The 19,485-nt window shown below is 40.6% G+C and overlaps 1 protein-coding gene across 3 annotated transcripts in view; it reads right to left on the bottom strand.

The window, feature by feature from the left end:
- Nucleotides 1-19,485, bottom strand: part of clocka (clock circadian regulator a) — a 43,979-nt gene that overhangs the window by 14,723 nt on the left and 9,771 nt on the right. For all 3 annotated transcript variants that reach the window (XM_049587642.1, XM_049587640.1, XM_049587641.1), the window contains exons 2-9: nt 17,127-17,209; nt 4,896-5,129; nt 4,701-4,792; nt 4,023-4,082; nt 1,724-1,872; nt 1,527-1,618; nt 1,339-1,428; nt 1,070-1,190 (exon numbers count right to left, since the gene is read on the bottom strand). In XM_049587642.1, coding sequence (XP_049443599.1) covers nt 1,070-1,190; nt 1,339-1,428; nt 1,527-1,618; nt 1,724-1,872; nt 4,023-4,082; nt 4,701-4,720 — 532 coding nt within the window. In that variant the 5' untranslated portion in view covers nt 4,721-4,792; nt 4,896-5,129; nt 17,127-17,209. The remainder of the gene's footprint in view (nt 1-1,069; nt 1,191-1,338; nt 1,429-1,526; nt 1,619-1,723; nt 1,873-4,022; nt 4,083-4,700; nt 4,793-4,895; nt 5,130-17,126; nt 17,210-19,485) is intronic.

Consider the following 19,485-nt stretch of genomic DNA (forward strand, 5'->3'; position numbering starts at 1 on the left):
ATGGGAAAAGTATATCTATCGATATTGTTTATCGGTCAAATGAGTTGATCCATATCAGCATATCGGATATTGGCAAAAAATCCAATATTGTGTTTCCCTGATAAAGACCAACCGTCACATCGCTGAACCGGGACCCCAGGAATGCTGCTTAGCCTTGCAGCCAATTTTTCCTGGTGGCCAGTTGCACTATTGCAGCAAAAAAAAAAAAATCCCCTGCGGGCCAAAAAGCATTTTCCCCGTAGGACACCGATATAACGGAGATGTCTGTAAAACTCATGATAGGACACCTCAAACAGGTAAATTATGAGTCTTTTGATCCATGGTGGTTTTATATTTGGAAAGCTTTTGAGAGCTGAGGAAAAATGGTTTCAAAATCTGTGACATCATCACAACGTAACGTCTATGAGTCCAGTGGGAACTCACATGCAGGGCCAGCAGGAGAAACACTACTGTGTATATACTATGCCTACACTGTGAAAGTAAACCCAAGAGCTAGAAACTTCTTTTGGCAGATGTGCCAAACAAGCAACTCCATGGATATGAGTAGGAGCCATCTTGGCGTTTGTTATCTTGGTACTTTTATAATTCTGTGTGCTGTGCCTACACATACCGATGGGTCCATTCTCTCTCCCTACGTGCTTCAGCCTTCCCCTTCATCCAGAGCATGTAGATACTCTTCCTTGTGCTGACATTTTTACTGTCGCAGATATTCTACATCATACAAGCCAAACGTAACCAAAGCATATCAGCTGTAAAAATGCTGTGCCCTTTTGCGCCCCATAACCCTTCTGTGTTCTGCATTTAACATTGATTTAACATTGAACACTGATGTATTTCATTTGTTTTAAATCTGTGTCGTCTTTGTCATTCAAAAAGCATCAATATACCTAATAATAGCCTCACGATAAAGCTCATTTAGAAAGCACTAAAATCAAGATAAATGAGGTAATTTGCAAAAACAGCAATAACACCAAATATCGCACTGTTGAGCCCTCCTTAATCACCACAGGGGAAACTAGTTCACCACGACAGCCCTAATGCCAAGATGCAACTCAGAAGTTCTGCTTACTTTTCAGATATTCAGGCGTCAGTGTTTCTCCTTCCATGATATGAGAGGACAGAGCCTTGTACACATCTGAATGCTCCCCCATGGGCAGGAAGTTCAACAGGTTCTGATCCACAAGATCAGACTGAAACACAGAAAATATCTTTAACATCTGTTGCTTTAAACACTCAACATGAAACACTGCATCAAACAGATGTCACTGTTGACATGTGGGCTTTGTTACAGACTTGAAATATTGACTACATTTTTATTAAGTGACATTATATACTTACAGGTAAGTGTTCTAGTAGGGATGTCACACTCTCAGAAGCGTAGATTATATTCCCATCAGTCATAATTGCAAGAAAAAATCCATCTAATGCCTGACAGAGATAAAAAATGCTCTTAATTCTCTCATAGTCAAAAAACAAAGACATATTAAGACTACTGCACTCCCTCATACGCAGAGCTGTTAGCTCACCTCCAACATCAGCTGAGTGAACTCTTCATTACTAAGAAAAGGAGGCTTCCAGTCTTGTCTGATCTCGGTTGACTCTGACTGAGCAGCGATTTCTGGTGAAGGAAATATAAAACACGGCAACAAAGTGTTCAGTTGAGGAGTGTAACCCACAGCTGTCTGACTCAAACTGATCTCTGGCTGTCAGGAGTGTTTCTCACCTTTGTGTTTGTGCAGAAAGTCGATGCTCTTTTGCAAAATAGTGGACTTGTCCATCTTCCGGGTGTTGCCCGGCAACATGGTGCCCAGCTCCTTGATGAGGACATTGAACTGGTCTCTGCGTTTCTTCTCAGACTTGTTACGGGACACACTGTGGGTTCAGACACAATTACATACAGTAGGTTTAGGTTACAGCTACATCAGCAATGCTGGATTATTGAAAGAGCTCAAAAAAACTACGACTGCATTAATTCTAGGAGAATAAATCATATCTACAAGAACTTTATATTTAGTCCTCCATGTTGGTTTTTGATTTTAGTTTAAGTTTGTTTAAAGAGTGTGTAAGTATTTATATTTTGAGGAATTGACTAGTTTTAGTCTTTGTGGCCACTCCAAGCATCTGTACCATAACAGCACCGATAGATGCACATCAGAATCCAAAAGCTGACTGCTTTGACTGGGTTTTCTAAAAAGACGCAGTATTCTACTGTGGACAGCACTGACGTAAGGTCTGTTGTTTGAGGAGGTCTTGATATTGTGCAGCTGTCTGACTTTGCTGCTTTCTCCCTGTAACTATGGTCATTTTCAGATAATCTTGTTTGCGTGGTGGAAACCTGAACAAAGTCTGAATAAAAATAAGAATATCAGACAAACTTGTCTTTTCTCTGCATACAGGAGGATCAAGTCCTACACAGAGCGACAGCGTCTGTACCCTCTGGAGAAAAATCATCAGTGTCTTTACTACAGTTACAGATTAATGAATAAGCCTTTGTTTCTTAAACTGGTCAACACCTAATCCCATTTATCCTTTGCTGGAAATCCCCTTACATCAGATGAGTGAATCAGGCTTTGTCTTATCATAATGACATAGCTGATCAAGACATTTTGAAAGAGGACTACTTCTCATAAGGGTTTGTGGCCCCCTGTGAGATAAGACATGTCATGATTTAATTTAAGGGTTTGAGTGGAGGCCAGTAAAAGACGAGGGGAAGTTCACTCTAGCATCTGCAATAGACAGGATTTCGTTATTAAAGGGACAATTGTTTCATTACTGTTGCAGCTTACAGAAATATGAGCTCATGTTGATCAGAATATATCATGAGGTTACATATGTTAGTAAAACGTAAGGTTTGGTTACTAGGTTTCCATTACAGTTGCATATCAAACTACTTCTTCTTCTTTGGGGTTTTATGGTGGCCGCTGTATCGCCAGCGTCTGGAACTGGTGTGTTAACTGTGTCATCAAGTCGTCACACACAACATGACGAAGTGGTGTGAAACCCATAGTGCAAATGGAGGGACAAAATGAAAACAAAGCAGATTTCTATACAAAATGCAATTTTGTTTTAGTTCTTACTGCATTGTTTATTGTAGTATTTTCTAATTATTGTCATTTTTAATTTAATTTCTCAAACAAAAAACAGTTAGATTTATTTTCTCGCTGCTAGATTCAGTCTTAGATTTTGCTGACCATAATAACCCTGTGATGTAGTCGTACCTGATGCTTTACAATGGTAGGGTTAGGCAGGAGTACCTTTGAATGTGAAGCTTTGAAGATACAGTTGGTTGCTTTTATGAAAATAACGTTGTGCAATATTTGCTGAAACTGTCACTATATTCTGAAAGACGTACATGAGACAGAAAGTTTGCCTTTAACGGCAATCGCTAGAATCAGACTGTAGCATGACAGCAACACCCGTCAGCGCTGAGGAGTCTCTAACACAGCTGTCAATCATGTCAATCCCTCTGTCAACAGCAGTTAAACTGCCAAACTAGGCAGCACTGATCAAATATAAACCAAGATTCTGTTACTGCTTTGCCTTTTTCTCATCTTAAATGTTTTCAGAAACGTTTTGCTGTAAGATGAGAAAGCTGGTCCCGCTGGTTGACGATGCTCAGTACTCTTTTTAACTTTATCCAATATGGCGGCCAGTTCACACCCAAACAATTCACCAAAATATGTTCCTGAAAACAACACATTTGCCTGCAGTTCACAAGCAGTGATTGAAGTGAATGGCTGACAGCCACTTTAGAGAATCCTCCGCTCTGATTGGTTGTTTTCATTCACATGGAGCAAGGCCATTAGAAGTGTTACAAGGCAACAGAGAAGGAAGAGGAAGATTATTTGTTTTATCTGATGCTGTGTGAATATTGTGACAGTTTCAGCACATATGAAAAAAGTCATTCTTTTATAAATGTTACCAACTGTAGCTTTAATAATCACACAAATATAAAATCAAGTCTCCAAAAAACCTGCAATTGTGACATCATGGTGGATGTTTCAAACAACACTGAATCGTACCGTTTTGCTTTGTCCTTTTCATCTTCTTCCATTAACCCATCAAAGATACTGCTGTCATCCCTGCAGAGCAAACACAACAGCAGTTTAAGATCCTCTAACTTTTGTTCACCGATAATATTTTCTGAACATTTTGATAAGACCCCTTCTAATCCTACATTTTTGTTCTGATGTAAAAGCAGACGACTGAAACTGAACACACAGCACTTAGACACTCTATCCCCCAAGTGACTTAAATCTCCTTGAAGAACGAGATAGCAGTATGCCCGAAGACCGCTTTTATCATATGATACTCAGGTGCTCTTGAAGAAAAGGGTCAGCACATGGGGAGAAAATATGAACTTCAGGCACTCATTTGTGGTCATAGTGATCGCAGAGTCGAAATGCTTAATTCAAATGCATCTGTTCCTGTTCCGCACATGAGGGCCTGAAGTTCATTTTTTCTTCCCATGACTTAAATCTAGTGTTAAAACAACTAGTCGATTGATTGAAAATCAATCGAGGGAACTGTGACAAACAATAAATCATCATACAACACAAAACATTACAGTTGAATTTTGGATTTAGGGTTGTTGGTCAGAGAGAAAAAAAAGGTGTTTCTGACATCTTATAAACGACATGATTAATAGAAAAGAATCAGAAGAACAAACCAAATGCAGGTATACAAAAAGTTTGACTCACCGGTCAATGCTCGAGGTCATTTTGTATCCTGTTCAGGGTCGCAGTGTTTGAGAGGGGTCTTTTAATCGTGAGGTAGACATTTGTAAATGAACCTTTGAGGGAAAAGACCACACAAAATAACTTGCAGCTTCATCACCTCCCAGTGATTGAAAACAGAGGACAGATTTAAGTTAGATGGTAAAAACTAAATCTTACCTTACTGACAGTACAGCCAGTCCTGTGAGACGATGAGGAAGATGCTGCTGGATGAAGGCAGGGTCTGGTTGGACACACTGTGGTGATGATAGTGGTGGAGCTCTGAGAGTCTTGGAGGAGAGTCACTGAATGTTTCCTCGATCAGAGGGCAGAAAGTCGACAAGAGGTCTTCAATGAGCTGAGTTTTTCGTCTGCTTCGGGTGTGAGTGTGGCACATGGCAGCAACATCTGAGTCTACGGGAGGTTAGAGGGACACATGTAATTATTGAAACACCAACACAGCCAGTGTGTCTGTCAGATCAGGATATGAAAGACATAATGAAGCAGTGTGACGCTGGCTGAGGAGAAGAGACTGACGCATGAGATTTGATTAATTACACCCCTGCCACATATATAAAGCTGTCTGGCCAGTCTTGTATGGGAGACAGCATGGAACATTTTTTATGCCCATGTGCGCTCTCATACGAGTCCAGATGGCCGGCTAACCCCAGATGCACTGTGACGGACCTTTGCTTTAACAGCCGGGCTAAACCCAAAGTGATGTGATGAGTTTTTGGAGCTGCACCCCAAAACATTTTGTCCAATTATCCATCTTGAACAATCGACAGCACCAAAAAAGAAAAGTATAAGGTAATAATATGCCTTGAAAATAGTTTGATATGATACAGGACTAAGAGCATAAAACAGTTGGCAGCAATTGACAGCTTGATGTAAGAGTGAAGGACCAACCAGCCATTTCCTGATGTCTCCCTAATGACACGTCCATACCATTATCCCTAACAAGTGCAGATTATTCATATCCAGGAAATAATCTGGGATCATATTAAAGGTCTCATGCACACATACGTATATACTGCACTATAATGTAAAGTTGAGTGGTAAACAGAACTGGGTATGGTTTAAAAAATTATAATATCAGTACCAATACCAGTACTCTAATGCCCTAATGCATCAAGGTGACCGTTGACTGTCGGTAAATGTTGGACCATCAGTAAGCGTCTGTTGCCTTTGTCATGGTGAAGTGTCCAGCACTGTTGGCCATCATCAGCCCCTGTCGGCCCCTGCTGGCTTTTATTTTTTGACAAATTCAGCATGTTGAATCAGCGACAGCGGAGTAAGGAGCTCTTCAAAAGAATCGTTCTGTAATGGTTCGTGATTGCGCACTGGCACACAGTAAATATGTTTTGTTCTTTTGACATTGTGTTGTGTGCTAACTAGCATCAAAATGGTCATGCTGTGTCCCTTTTGTTACCTCTCACGCAGACGCAGAACGTATGTGCTGGTTGGCCGTTGGCTGTAGGCTTTGTCGCGTGTTCATGTGCAACTTTTTGGATGAGGCACGACAACGTCAAGCAACACAGCAGAGGGCCTTCATCGCCGCTAGTTCTCTCAAGTCGGTTTGATGCGTCTGGCCCTTTAAAGTTATACAGATACTAACGGAGTACTTTTGTTCAACTTCATTCAATACCCATCATGTGAATGGAAGCCTTTAGTTGTGTGAAATTCCACCAGATGCCACAGGTGTGTAGTATGACCGTACTTTCAATGTTTTGGTGGCAACTTGTCAACTCCGTCAAATATACTGCGCTGGACATCACCATACCATGGAATGTATGGGCTGTTGCTGCTGCAGTAGTGGACCATCACATAGCATTAAATCTGAGAATGCTTGTAGTGATTGGCTGCAAGCACAACCATATAAAGAGTACAAAAAAAGGTCGAATGCAGGTATCGTTTGACTAGAGGTGTTTCAATACAACTTCGGATTGGATTATTTTGGTCAATACTAGGGATGATAACGATTAATCAAGGATCTATTAATCATGAGTAACTATGCTGTTGCATGCTTGGTATTGTTTGGTATAAGCAAAGCTTATATGTTTTTAAAGTCATGATTAATCGATAAATTTATCTTTAATGTTACCAATGATCAATTAAGGAAAGTGCGTCAAATTTGCAACCCTAGTCAATACCTTAAAGGTTTTGATTAATGATACCCAGCCCTGGCAATACAGCAGAACTTTCCCACTGGCCATCACCATCACCCACCTCACCTGTCAGTAGTCAGTGTCGGACACTATGGGTTTCATTGCAACATATACTGTAAGAGAACAAAATGCTTTCAGAGGTAAATCATTGCCTCATGTTTGATACCCTGAAAGCTGATGTGGCAAATATAAGCACCTATCTTGATTTATAGTAGCCATTAAAAAAACATCTTCAGTCATAGATTCAGCACATCACAGCTGACGTATTCTTCCTATCGTCTGACTACTATTCTCCTTACGCAGGTAGGCCTACAATAGATTGTCAGATTAAAATGAGCAGGCCCACTGGGTCTCTAGCCTAAATATTTGACCCGTTTATTTCATGAACCAATTACCGTCAGAACCTGCGTGGGAGGTTTTCACACCATAATGGCCTATTTGTGTTGGTGAGAAAATCCCTTCAGTGTTTCTCTTCCATGTATCGTGATACACAACATTTCCTATGACCATACAAATGTTTCAGCTACAATGTTATAGTAGTTTTTCCCATTTTAAGGATCTATACTTAAGTCATATAAGCTAACATTCGGGTTCAAGGTAAGTCCAATTCCACCTAAAACTTTTTAAGCGATTTCAATGTTGAAGACAAATTTCAAATGTCAAAATAAATCATGAGTTTTACCTCAGCTGGCGAATGCTCCTGTGATCTAAAAGTCAGTCCAAGGTGGCTTGAATCAGAACATGTTTAATACTATCTTCAGTTTGTAGTCTTGTCTCATGCAAAAACTTAAGCTCAATGACTCATTGTGAACAACCAATAGCTGCACTCTCTCCAGCACCAAACAGGAAGCAGCAAACCAGGTAGACAGCAAACATGTAGGGGACTCCGGGTAGGTGGAGCTGAAGAGTGACTAAGAGTCGGTGTTTAATTCTGCGTGCATCTGATCCACCAACCAGCATTTATTTTAGTGAGCAATCTTTATTTGTGAAACAGCTTGCCTCTCATTCCCACGGTCCCTCCCACTGACATAGTGCAGTGAACCAACAGAGGCTGGTAGTGAGCTGAGGTGACAAAATCCAAAATATAAAGTACATATGACTCCTTTTATCTTGTGTTTCTACAGTTGTGCGTTTTTGCAGACATGTGTCATCTTCCTTAAAGGGAGTTTGGCATAATATGTTCCACCAAAAAACAGGATGGGAAATAATCTCAAAAGGAATCTAATTGTAGTCTTGCAAAACAGTACAGTCTGTGACTAAAAGAGAAAAAAAAAAATCACACTGTCTCTGGATGTGAGAGGGTGTCAGACTTAAGTCTTTTAAGTCTTTTCAAAGTCTTCTGGTGTATGGTAGTGTAAGACTACTGCTCCAGTTTTAGAAGCAACAAAATATGTTTTCAAAAGATGCTTTTTTGCTGACATTAAGATAATAAACTAAAAGATAAGATAATAGATAAAATACCCAGGGACAGACTTGAGGATTTGATACGAATACATGTTTAAATCTATTAACAACTGACCAACGATCAAGTTGTGACGGAAACCCCAGTCAGTGCTTATACTATCTTTATTTTAAAAAAGACAATTAATGTTGAGGCTTAATTTAACTTACTGTGGCGTTCATAAAACGAGGACAGGAAGTCCACACTGTGAGTATTTACACCTCCGTGTTAAGACACGCATGGGGAAAAATGACACTAAGAGGAGGAGTAGGTTTTATCATGGTCCACTGACTTTCAGCTATGCAGTGTTATTTTACTGCTCCCTGCATGTGACTCAGAGAGACTGGGAGTCTTATCTAAGATTACTGTTTGTCAACACAAGCGGCCAACTGCACTTTGCGGTGACATTATAAAGGGAGTGGAGGGCTGTAGTAAAGAGCTTTATCTTAACACTTCGTACCTATGGAGAAACAGAAGCAGAGAGCTTTTCTGCCCAACTAACTGGAACACACACCAGGACAGAAAAAGGCTAAACACCGGATGCCAGAAAATTAAAAAAAATAAATGAGTGAAAGGAGAGCCAAATGAGAGGAGGAAGGAAAAAGTTGACACCGGTGTATCAGCAGCAGTTGCAGCAGTAGCTGCAGCGCAGAGTGAGCGTTGTGTAAGCGGGAGAGCAGAGGTTGTATAACTGTGATGTCATCCGTGCTTCACTGACCTGCTGGCCCAATGACCTACTTTCCTCCTCCTCCTCCGATCTAACTTAATCACAGCTCCACAGGCAACACCTTCCTGTTCTTACCAATAACACTACACTCCCTGTCAACACAAGTCCTTTGAAAGCCGACAATTTTATACAGCAAGTACCTTCACAAAAGGTGTGAGCAGGGAAATCACACTGTCTGCATGTCACATGTCCTCATTTAATCACATGATATGCAAAGGCATCCCCAGAGCCTTGGTTTGCACAGACATCAAGGGAAAAAGCGTCACAGACGTGTAAAAGTGCAGAATTTTCAACAGCCAATTATTAGTTTTTCGTACTGTCAACGATGTAGACAAACAGGCTGATTCATATGAACTCACCTCACACATGCACATGTTCTTCATCATGAAACACATCGAAACACACACTGAAAACACTCTTTTATCGTCATTATTCTATCTCTCACACAGCATTGTTGAGTATCTGTTGAGTGTGTGTGCTTGTGTGTGTGTGTTTATGTGGGTGTGTGCACGCATACTCAGATGTAGGGCAGCAGAGCTCTGAGGATATGAGTCACTCTGAAGTGGATCTATGGCGCCGCTTGTCACGCACCCCGCCACACCCCGCACTGAGATGCCAGCACAGCAACGGTGCCAATGGGCAACACCATAGCAACCGGCCTCACCGTGCAGAGTGAAAATAGCCCGGCTGAATTCCTCCGCAGCTGATACTCCCTCCATCATACGCTGAGAATTATTAGACTTAAGTCTGAGGATGTAAAACACTGTGACAGGTCGAGCTGTGCGGCGCTGCAGTAACACACAGCAGGGGCCATCACTCTGCATCATTTAGGGGAAACCAATCACAAGCGATCCCTCCCATCCTTATTGTATTATGGAGCAGATTCTCTCCATCAGGGAGAGTGCTTTCACTATTAAATTAGGGGACAAAGAGAGAATGCAGCACAGCTAAACAGCTTTCTCTTATGAATCAGGAAGGTTGGAAATTCAAGTAACAGGTGACATATTAAGTGTGCCCACTGATGAAAATCCAAATGTAAACCAAAGACCAGAAATCAATATCCACCTGGGATGCATGCAGCTGTTGTGCTTCTTATATGCTCCACCACACAGGACAATATCACTGCATATTAGAATGTCGCTCATGAGGATAGAAACTACTTGTTGATGTGCAAAGGAGCAGCAGCTGTCAGTGCAGAGGCAAGCTGAAGTCTCAAATAGCTTGTTTTACTTTAGTTCTTGTTTTATTCACAGTGGTACCAAATCAAGCTTTTATATTATGCCAACTACAAACTAATGATACTAATTTACCATTTCTCTCCTGCACTCAAAACATTTCTAAAACTGACAAAGTGCAGTTCTTTTTTAAATCAGTTTGTACTATTATGTGGTGGAGTGATTAGCACTGCAGTGTGCATAGAGGAAATTTCCAGGTGGCTTTCTATCTTTCAGTACTAACACTTACGCACAGTGGTGCTTTGAGCTGAATGCTAGAATGGCAACATGCTCACAGTACCAATGCTAACATACTGATGTTTAAGAGGTTCAGTGTTTACCATGTCCATCATCTTAGTTTGCTCTGTTAGCTAAATTTTAACTTGATGATGGTGCTAGATGAAAATTAGGCGATCAAAGTTTTTACAATTCATCCGCTGGGAACCATGAAGGTCTGCACCGAATTTTACGGCAATCCAAACAATAGTTGTCAATATATTTCAATGGAAAAACAAACTTCCTGGAGGTGCAAGAGTAAAAGTCATGGGATGAACAAAGTCAGTAGAAACCATGAAGTGTACACAAAATTGGTGCCAATAAACATGGACATATGGCCACTGCCACCTTGCGCTGGAGCCAGAGTCTGTGCAGTAGCAGTCTCTGCAGTATCATGTTCCTGCCCATATGCAGCGCCATTGACTGTGAGAACAAAGGTTGGCACACACTGCTGTCAATCATGACGTCAAACCCTCTTTCTATAGCATCAAATAACTCATTATAACCAAACTTATCATAATAAAATAACACTTGAACATACATCAGTGTGGTAACAGCTATCTAAAATCACAAAGAGCATCTCTGGGGAAAATTTATTTGACGTGTACTTTGAGTTTTTACTTTGGCCCATGAGAGCAGGGTTTATGAGCTTTACTGCAGCCAGCCAACAGAGGTTGATCGAGATGTTTTGGCTTCACTTTTGGGGAGTGGTCATGTTGTCCATCTTTATATACACGCTGTCCTCACTGACTGTTTTTATACACACCTGGATGTTGTATTTGAAGCAGTTTCACTGGTACATTTTGATCCGTGACTTTCAGTTTCTCTACAAATTTATTGTAATTTGATGTTTTGTTATTTGAAGGGCTCATACGCATTATTTTAAGAGGTTTTTATGAGTGAACTTTTACAAACCGTTGCTCAGAAAATGATATTTAATCGCTTCATCCTGGTGCAGAGATTCCTTAAAGTTTCCTCAGCGCTTGTTTCTGAAGTGTCTTTAAATCTAGGTTGGAAATCACTCAGATTATATGCTACTCCATTAAGTAGATGTTGAGATATTTAACTATGTTAGCAAAAAATTTGGTGGCCAAGTCATTACACATTATCATGTAGACTTGAAAATAACATTTCATGGCAATTCATCCAATAGTTGTAAAGATACTTAAGTCTGAACCACAGTGGTGGCCCACTGACAGACCGCCATGGCCATCCCTGGAGACAGCCATTCAAATTGAGAATATAAGTAGACTCAAAGAGTTAGTTCCTCCCTAAAAAAGTTATGAGTGCATCAGATCAGGTGACCTACTGGTCTAGCTGAGGTTTTTGCTGAACACTTCGTACCAGGTGACTTGCAGACAGAGATCACAAAAGGAGCCAGCTATACAGTCAACTCGGTTGCTCTTTTGGGCCATCACAAACTCAATCTGAGGACTGTCTACGCAGGGCTTGACGCTAACTTTTTTCCCAAGGAGCACATGTGCTCCTAAGTTGAAAAATTAAGGAGCGCACAAAGAACTTTAGGGGCACAATGTAAATTGATCAAATAATGTGTTTTCCGTAATAAACATGATGCAAATAGACATTTACAAGCAAAATTATTTAATGAATTTGTATATAAAATGTACAGAATGGTAAAATTATGTTTAATTAAGTTATTACTAACCTAAAACATTCTCCAGGTCCTCTGAAACTCTGCAGGACTTTCACACAGAGCTTTCGTGGCGCCCACCACGGGGTAGGGCGCAGAGGACAGGATTTGGGGGATTACAGGCTTGTTCAGGAGCTACAGCTCCATGGTGACCGCTTTCGGGTCTACTTCAGGCTCTTCTCTTCTATTGGATGCGCGGCGCCGAGGTGTCATCACAGAGCGTTGCGGTGAAATTAAAAAAATTTCAATTCGAGCGCAGGCTGGCGGCGCGCATCGCTCAGCTCGGCGGCATTGCGGTGCGCTCCTGCACAGCAGTAGCACATACACAATGAATGGGTTCATCGGCGGAGGTCTGTGCTTTGCGCGCTCTGTGTGAAAACGGCTTTATTTCCACCCTGCCCAGCAGCAGCACTGTGGCGAATTGTCCCTAAAGGCCTCTACACATGATCAGCTGTAAAACCGCTTTGCGCTGGCTGTCCCATTGTTTGTCTATGGAGAGGGCAGCAACACCTGACAAAGCGGCACCTCTACCCTTGGCGTCGCGCACGATATTCATTGTGCCGACAGTGGCTTGGAAAACCGCATAACCGTGTCACACGGGGAAGAGGAAGAGGGGAGGCAGCTAGAGTTCCTCCAACGTTTGCGGTTAGATTATCATATTTTTTTTGACAAAAATATAGGCTGCTTCGGCTGATTTTTTTATGCGCACATGTGCCCCTAAATATTTTTTACAGTTCGCACACACCTATTTTTAGTCGCAAATGCAAGTGAAACGCCGCACTGTCGAGCCCTGCTACGTGTTTTCATTTTGGTGGGAAAAAAATCCGGATTTTTCCAAGTAGAGGCCCTATATCTGTAGTGTTCTGCAGTGCATCAAAATATCTCTCAATGGATTGTATCAAAATAGTCATCAACTAGTTCATCACATCACCACTGTTGTTTTAATTAAAAAAATACCTCAAATTATCTGATGTTTTTGTATAGTTTCTCTAAAAGGGGACATTTTTCTGAAGCTTCAAACCTGTATGTAGACAGTAAGCTTCAAATCTGTATGCAGACAGTACTGTGTGGCAGGTATCACATGATTAGGTAAACTCTGGTGTCATAGCAACCCTTGTGTTTTCTTCATCATCTACGTCACACCCTGACACCCGAGAACAGGGGATTTGTGAACCCTCAAAGATCCCAGGTGTCACAACAGAGCACGGGTTTTAATGCATTTCTAGAAAGACAGATGAATTCAGTGAACCATTTAAAACTTAAAACTGACTGGTATGTGTAAACATCAATAGTCTGCAGCACAAACTGATGTGGTACTAAGGTTAAGAGCAAATAAGAAGGAGTGGGGTTGTTCTTTCTCATTCTGCTCCAAGTGTTGGGAAATATCTAGGATAATGTTATGCAGATTTTAAAAGCCAGCAAGCAAAAGAGTCACTGCCAATGAGGTCACACTAATCAACAAAAACACACCAACGAATAAATTACTCAGTCACACATCCTGTCTGAGGCAGCATCAAGGCCTGCACATCCCGGTGGCATCCGCATAGCAATCAAAGATATGATTCCTTGAGTTCACAGGCTTAGCAGTGTCGTTGTGCCGGGGATGTGGGATGCAACTGAGGATGGTTTTAATAATATCATGGTCATTTGGCCTGTAAGCAATAAAATCCACAACACAAGCTTGTCATCTCTGCCCACCTTACTGCTATACGCTTGTACCAACCAAACCCTCAATGCTGGGCAGCCAGCTGTGTTTCCACTTGAAGTGCACACATCCACAGACCCAGCAGCACAAAATGGGTCTTTGTTTTGAATTTTCACTCCAGAGCCCACAGACAGGAATGTTTGAGAGGCAAGCAGCAGTGGTTGGCAGGGGCCCCTCCACTGCTGCTGGCCTCCTGTCCCAGCAGAGCAGGAACTCAGCCAGGGGCCTCTTACTGATGCCAAGTGGGTCACTGGAGTTCAGAAGGATGACTGGCAGCACAAGAGAGGCAATCAAGAATAACTACAGACCTACAGCCCTGTAAGACTACAGTCTACGATCAAAACATGACTGACATATGTCCACCAACACTTAAACTCAAACATAAACGCTAATTATGCTAACTGGCCCACCACTCTATTAAGAATCAACATTTTGTTGCCACAGTACATAGAGAGGTGAAGCCTCTCCCCTTCTAGTGAACCATCATGGGACCTTATTTTGGAAAAAAAAAAAAGTATGGTAGTTAATGGCAAGAGACAAATATTTTTTTGATCCTGTTTAAATTGCGCCATGAATTACATATATGACAATTTTGCAAGTCAAGAAAGTCACAGTTTGTTGTAAAACTGTTAAAGTTTAGAACTCTGAAATTACGTCAGAGAGACTACACAAGTTGTGTAAGTGACATCATAACTTTCTCGCTTGCTAAAGTTACAATGCCTGTGTGTTTTGTAGATATACTCATAGAGCAATGGGTGTTGCTCGTTCTCTCGTTTCCCCGGCTGATAAAAACACCAAGAGCTGCTGGATAAAACAAATCAGGTACGATGATGTTACATTTGTGCATGGAACATGGCTAGCTTACCATGCTAGCTAGCTAGCTCGTATAGGTGACGTATATCGTGTGGGACCAGACATGTAGCTCACTGAGCAGATTCACGTAAAACTAAATGGTACTACGACAAACTGCAGCTGTCCTGTGTTGCAAAATTATCTTTTAAACTGACGAACATCATATGTGTAAATCATAGCACAATTCAAACAGGATCCAAAAATTATTTGTCTTTTACTGTTGACTACTGTTCTTGTGATTTTGGAATTAAGGTCTCGTGGGGAAGACCAGGAGAGGAGGAAGCTCGCCTCTCTATAGCAGTGTTCAAGCAAGTTTAACTAATTAGAAACCAAAATATCTTATGTCTTTACTCAACTTTGCTCTATGTGAGTATATGGCCTTGTAGTTTCCCAGAGGACTTGGCTCCACATTATATTCCACTCTACAGATCAATGTGTCAAGGACGAAATCACACTTTACTGACTGCAGATAATCTCAGATAAACAGAACACTTCCCTACTGTACAATCTTAATTCACAAACAAATGATAGGATCTGACAACCTCGCAAGATCCAGTTAGACATGCACTGCAGAAATTGTCTGAAAAAATGTCAATGCATTGATTCGTCGACAGAAACTAAATCAACAATTTTAATAATTGATAAATCATCAATCAAGCAAAAATGCAACATTTTAGCTTCTCATGTGATTTTTGCTGATTGTGTCTGCAGACTATACATGTAGTTGTAAATCAGTAACGAAAATAACTATTAGTTACGGCCGTCAAACATGGCGCTGCCTACTTGTGAATTTCAGAACAATTTCGAACATTGCTCATGTGTGATCAAAACGAGGCATGTTGCCAGATTAGGCACGCAAGAGTTTGTCACATTCTCATATACAACATTTTCCTCTCAAGCACTTCAACCTAAACTGTCCATTGTGAGTCCAACAAGTTACAGGAGTGCTAAATGTTTATGCTAAACCAATACAGTGAACTTTTAACACGTGGATGAAACCAGCAATCTTACAGAGTTACCTCTGAAAATGGCTATAATCAAATTATAGTAATTGCACCTTGTAGTGCCATTTGGCATCACAAACAATGTGGAAAATATTCATAAAGTCCTTAAAAGATTTGGTTATTTCTACTCAAATATAAAACAAAAATTAACCTCTTGAGCAGACTTAGTTTTAAACTTGAACACAGTAAATATTTGAAAGCCTAAGACTAAATGATACTGATGTAACATGACAAACAAATTTTTGATACCTGATAACCCCAAAAATACTTAGGGTTAGGTACCAAAACCTATATGACTGGTATCTACTGGTTCAAATCACAATGCAGATTTCGGTGCCTCAGTTTGATGCCAGAATGTGTGCATAGCAGTTGGATAGGAAAAAAAAAATGACATTAGCCTATATACCTATCAATCCAGATTCAGTATTTTTTTTGTACTACACTACTTGGGACCATCGACCTTATAAAAAAGATGGAGGACATAACCACTCCCCAAAAGTGAAGCCAAAACATCTCAATCGCCCCCTGATGGCTGGCTGCAATATGACTCATGAAGCCTGCCCCCACTGTGTTAGCGGATGGGACATGAGCCAAAGTTCATGTCAAATACATTTTTCTCAAAGATGGTTGCTGTCATTTTACGTAGTTCTTATCATGTTGTGTGTTCAAGTGTTCATTTTTTGTAGTTTTGTGAAGTTTTGTCGTAATTAGTTATTCAATACTACAGAAGAGGGGGTTTGATGTCATGATTGCGAAACGATGCGAACATTGTCGCTGCTAGTGATTGGTTGGATGAGTGTTTGGGCGGAACTCGACACCGCAGAAATTGCTACCGCCCAGACTCTGGCTCTAAATGACATCACCAGTGCAAGATGGCAGCGGCCATATCCCGGATATTTTGGCTTCACTTTTATACAGTGGGGATAAGTGAAGAAACAGCGTCCATCTTTATACACAGTCTACAACTGGGGTGAAGATAAACACAAACAAGCACACACATGCATATAGCAAGCAAAGACGTGGCAATATTAGAAAAACAAACTGATCATATCAGCAGATGCAGTTAAAGAATATTAAACCATTTTCATGGTAAGATCTTGTTGTGAGAAAATGATTCGAAATGCTCTGGTGACTCACTCAACACCATTTCAATTCCGTGTTCATTGTATTCAGCAGAAACATCGAAAGACTGCAGATCAAAAATAGAACACTACTAAATGGATGTATAATGTCTCTGTATTAGCTCCTCATGAATTAGGCTTCAAAAGACTTAATTAGCCAAGATTGTCCATCCTCTAATCTGACTGACCCAAAAACAGTCCACTGCCGCAGCCAAGACCAAAACTCAGTGGGTGAAGCCCAAGATGTCTTACCTTTTGTCTCTGAGTGATGGTTAGTTAACCACTTCCCCTCATGACAGAGGACTCCGCAGTCGCCTGCTGTCTGAATTCCTCACCTGTTGAACAGAGAGAGAAAAGCTCGATTTACAAATGAGTGGCTTAGAGCGAAGAAACTCACATTACTCTATCAGAACTAAAACATCTGGGTCATCGTGAGCCTCCCACAGCACTGCAGAAATAAGAGAACAGCTCTACACACACACACACACACACACACACACACACACACACATGCGTCTCTTCGAAGTTCATTCACAACACGAGTCCTTGGCCATTGGCTAGGAAGGAGGTTTATTTCCAGTCATTGTAAACATAAGCATCTGCTCCTTGGAGTGCATTACGATAAAGCTTCGTATCATTTTTGTAAAATGTGATGCTTAAAGTGTGTGAATGTGCATGTCGGTGTCCACGTCAGTGTGTGTTTGAGTTATCATACTAGTAGCACTTACAAACAGAGCCATAAAATGCTGTTAATATGTTATTTGTGATAATATATTGGCCTCACACTACACTATCCTTTATTTGTAGGCTTCCTGTGATATGCCTGACATTTACAGTCTTTTTAATTTACTGGGACCTCCAATATCAATATGAACACATTCTCACACTGATTTCTCCAAACCAACAACATTATTACGTGGTAGGGGTAAGAATCACCCCACAGTACGCTATTGTCATGATACTTGGGTATGCTGAGTATTGCTGTAACATACATCGCGACATATTGCTATTTGTCATCTTTTTTCAACTGTAAATTATGTCCCCAAAGGAAAACTTTGTCAACATCTGATTTATCTAATAAGATAAAGTTAAAGTCTGTTCATACCAGTATTGCCACACAAAATATCGTGTTACATATTGCAATTGGGTTATGATTTGTAGGCCGGAGCATTTCTTTCTATGTTTATTTATAACTTTATGTTGTAACACATTTTACCTTCATCAAAAATTGCTGCTCCTGTGACTTGGATATTGCTCTGGGTCATACTGTGATTTCAATTACATTTGATAACTGTGCAGCCCTCATATTTATTAGCGAATCAAGCATGAAATTAGGCATTTAAACTAACATGGGGCTGAGACTTATTACCTATTATGTTCATTTTCATTAATATGAACAACTTTTTATCATTTAGTTGGTTTGTCTGTAAAAGAATTAAGAAAACAGTTGTTGAAAAGTGTTAAAATGCCAGTCACATTTTCCCAGAACTCAAGGTTACAAAGTGCTGATTTTATCTGAACAGATGCAGCAAATCCTTAAATATGAGAGGCTGGAACTAAATATGCTTTTATTTTTCTCGATTATGACTTAAAAAATTATTAAACAAGATAAGTGTTGTTGATTAATTTTCTGTGCAACAGACAACATGAATCAATCACTAATGGTTTTCAGCACGAAATGAATGTGTGTTCTAGCTGACCTTTTTTATTCTGTCAGCTTTGACCTCGTTGCAGTGACGCCATTACGATCTTTTGAATGACGACAATCACCCACATCACAGCTTTTGTTATAAAAATCAGTTTCAGCTTACAAAACAGTCACATTCATTTGCTAATGCCCAAGGTGAGTACTGAGAAGCTATCAGCCATGACACTGATGCTACAGATAACACTGGTGCACCTCTACCCCGTCGCTTTTTAGGGAACACCTAATAGACCTGACCCATTTCTCTCCTGATCGTAGTAAAATCAGATAGTGTCACTCTAAGACAGTTTCATTTCGCCCTGATCTCCATGTAGGTCAATTTCACGACAAACTGCTCTCTGAAGAAATCTGAGCAAGTATTACTTTTGTTTTCTCATGTTTATATCAAGGTGACACATGCATTACTACCTTTACTAGTGTTTGCACGGAGAAGACTGTGTTAGAAAATGTATGATTGTATGCACACGTGCTGTTTATCCAAATGCAGTCTAGTCCGTAGACTGTATAAAGACATGGACGTAGCCTCTGGGTCTGAAAAGTTAAGTTAATGTGGAAGGGCCTGGCCAGCAGGTGGCAAATCCACTGTTGGGAAAAAAAGGTATATGAAAAAATAAATCCACTTCTGACTTGATTTACCTTGGTTTACATCAGTAAACAAGTGGTCTAAATCTCTAGTTTCAAGTCTTCTTCAATACAGCACGATGTTCATTTTGCAAATTATGGTCCCATTTAAAGGATAGAGTATAGACTGTATATAAAGATGGATGACATGACAGCTTCCTAAAAGTGAAGCCGTAACATCGCGACCGCCCCCTGATGGCTGGCTGCAGTAAACTCCGCCCACTCCATGTTGGCAGATGGGACATGAGACAAGAAATCATTACTCCAGCTCCACTCATGCATAGA

This window comes from Epinephelus fuscoguttatus, linkage group LG10 (genome assembly GCF_011397635.1).
Source record: "Epinephelus fuscoguttatus linkage group LG10, E.fuscoguttatus.final_Chr_v1".
Classification (NCBI taxonomy): domain Eukaryota; kingdom Metazoa; phylum Chordata; class Actinopteri; order Perciformes; family Serranidae; genus Epinephelus; species Epinephelus fuscoguttatus.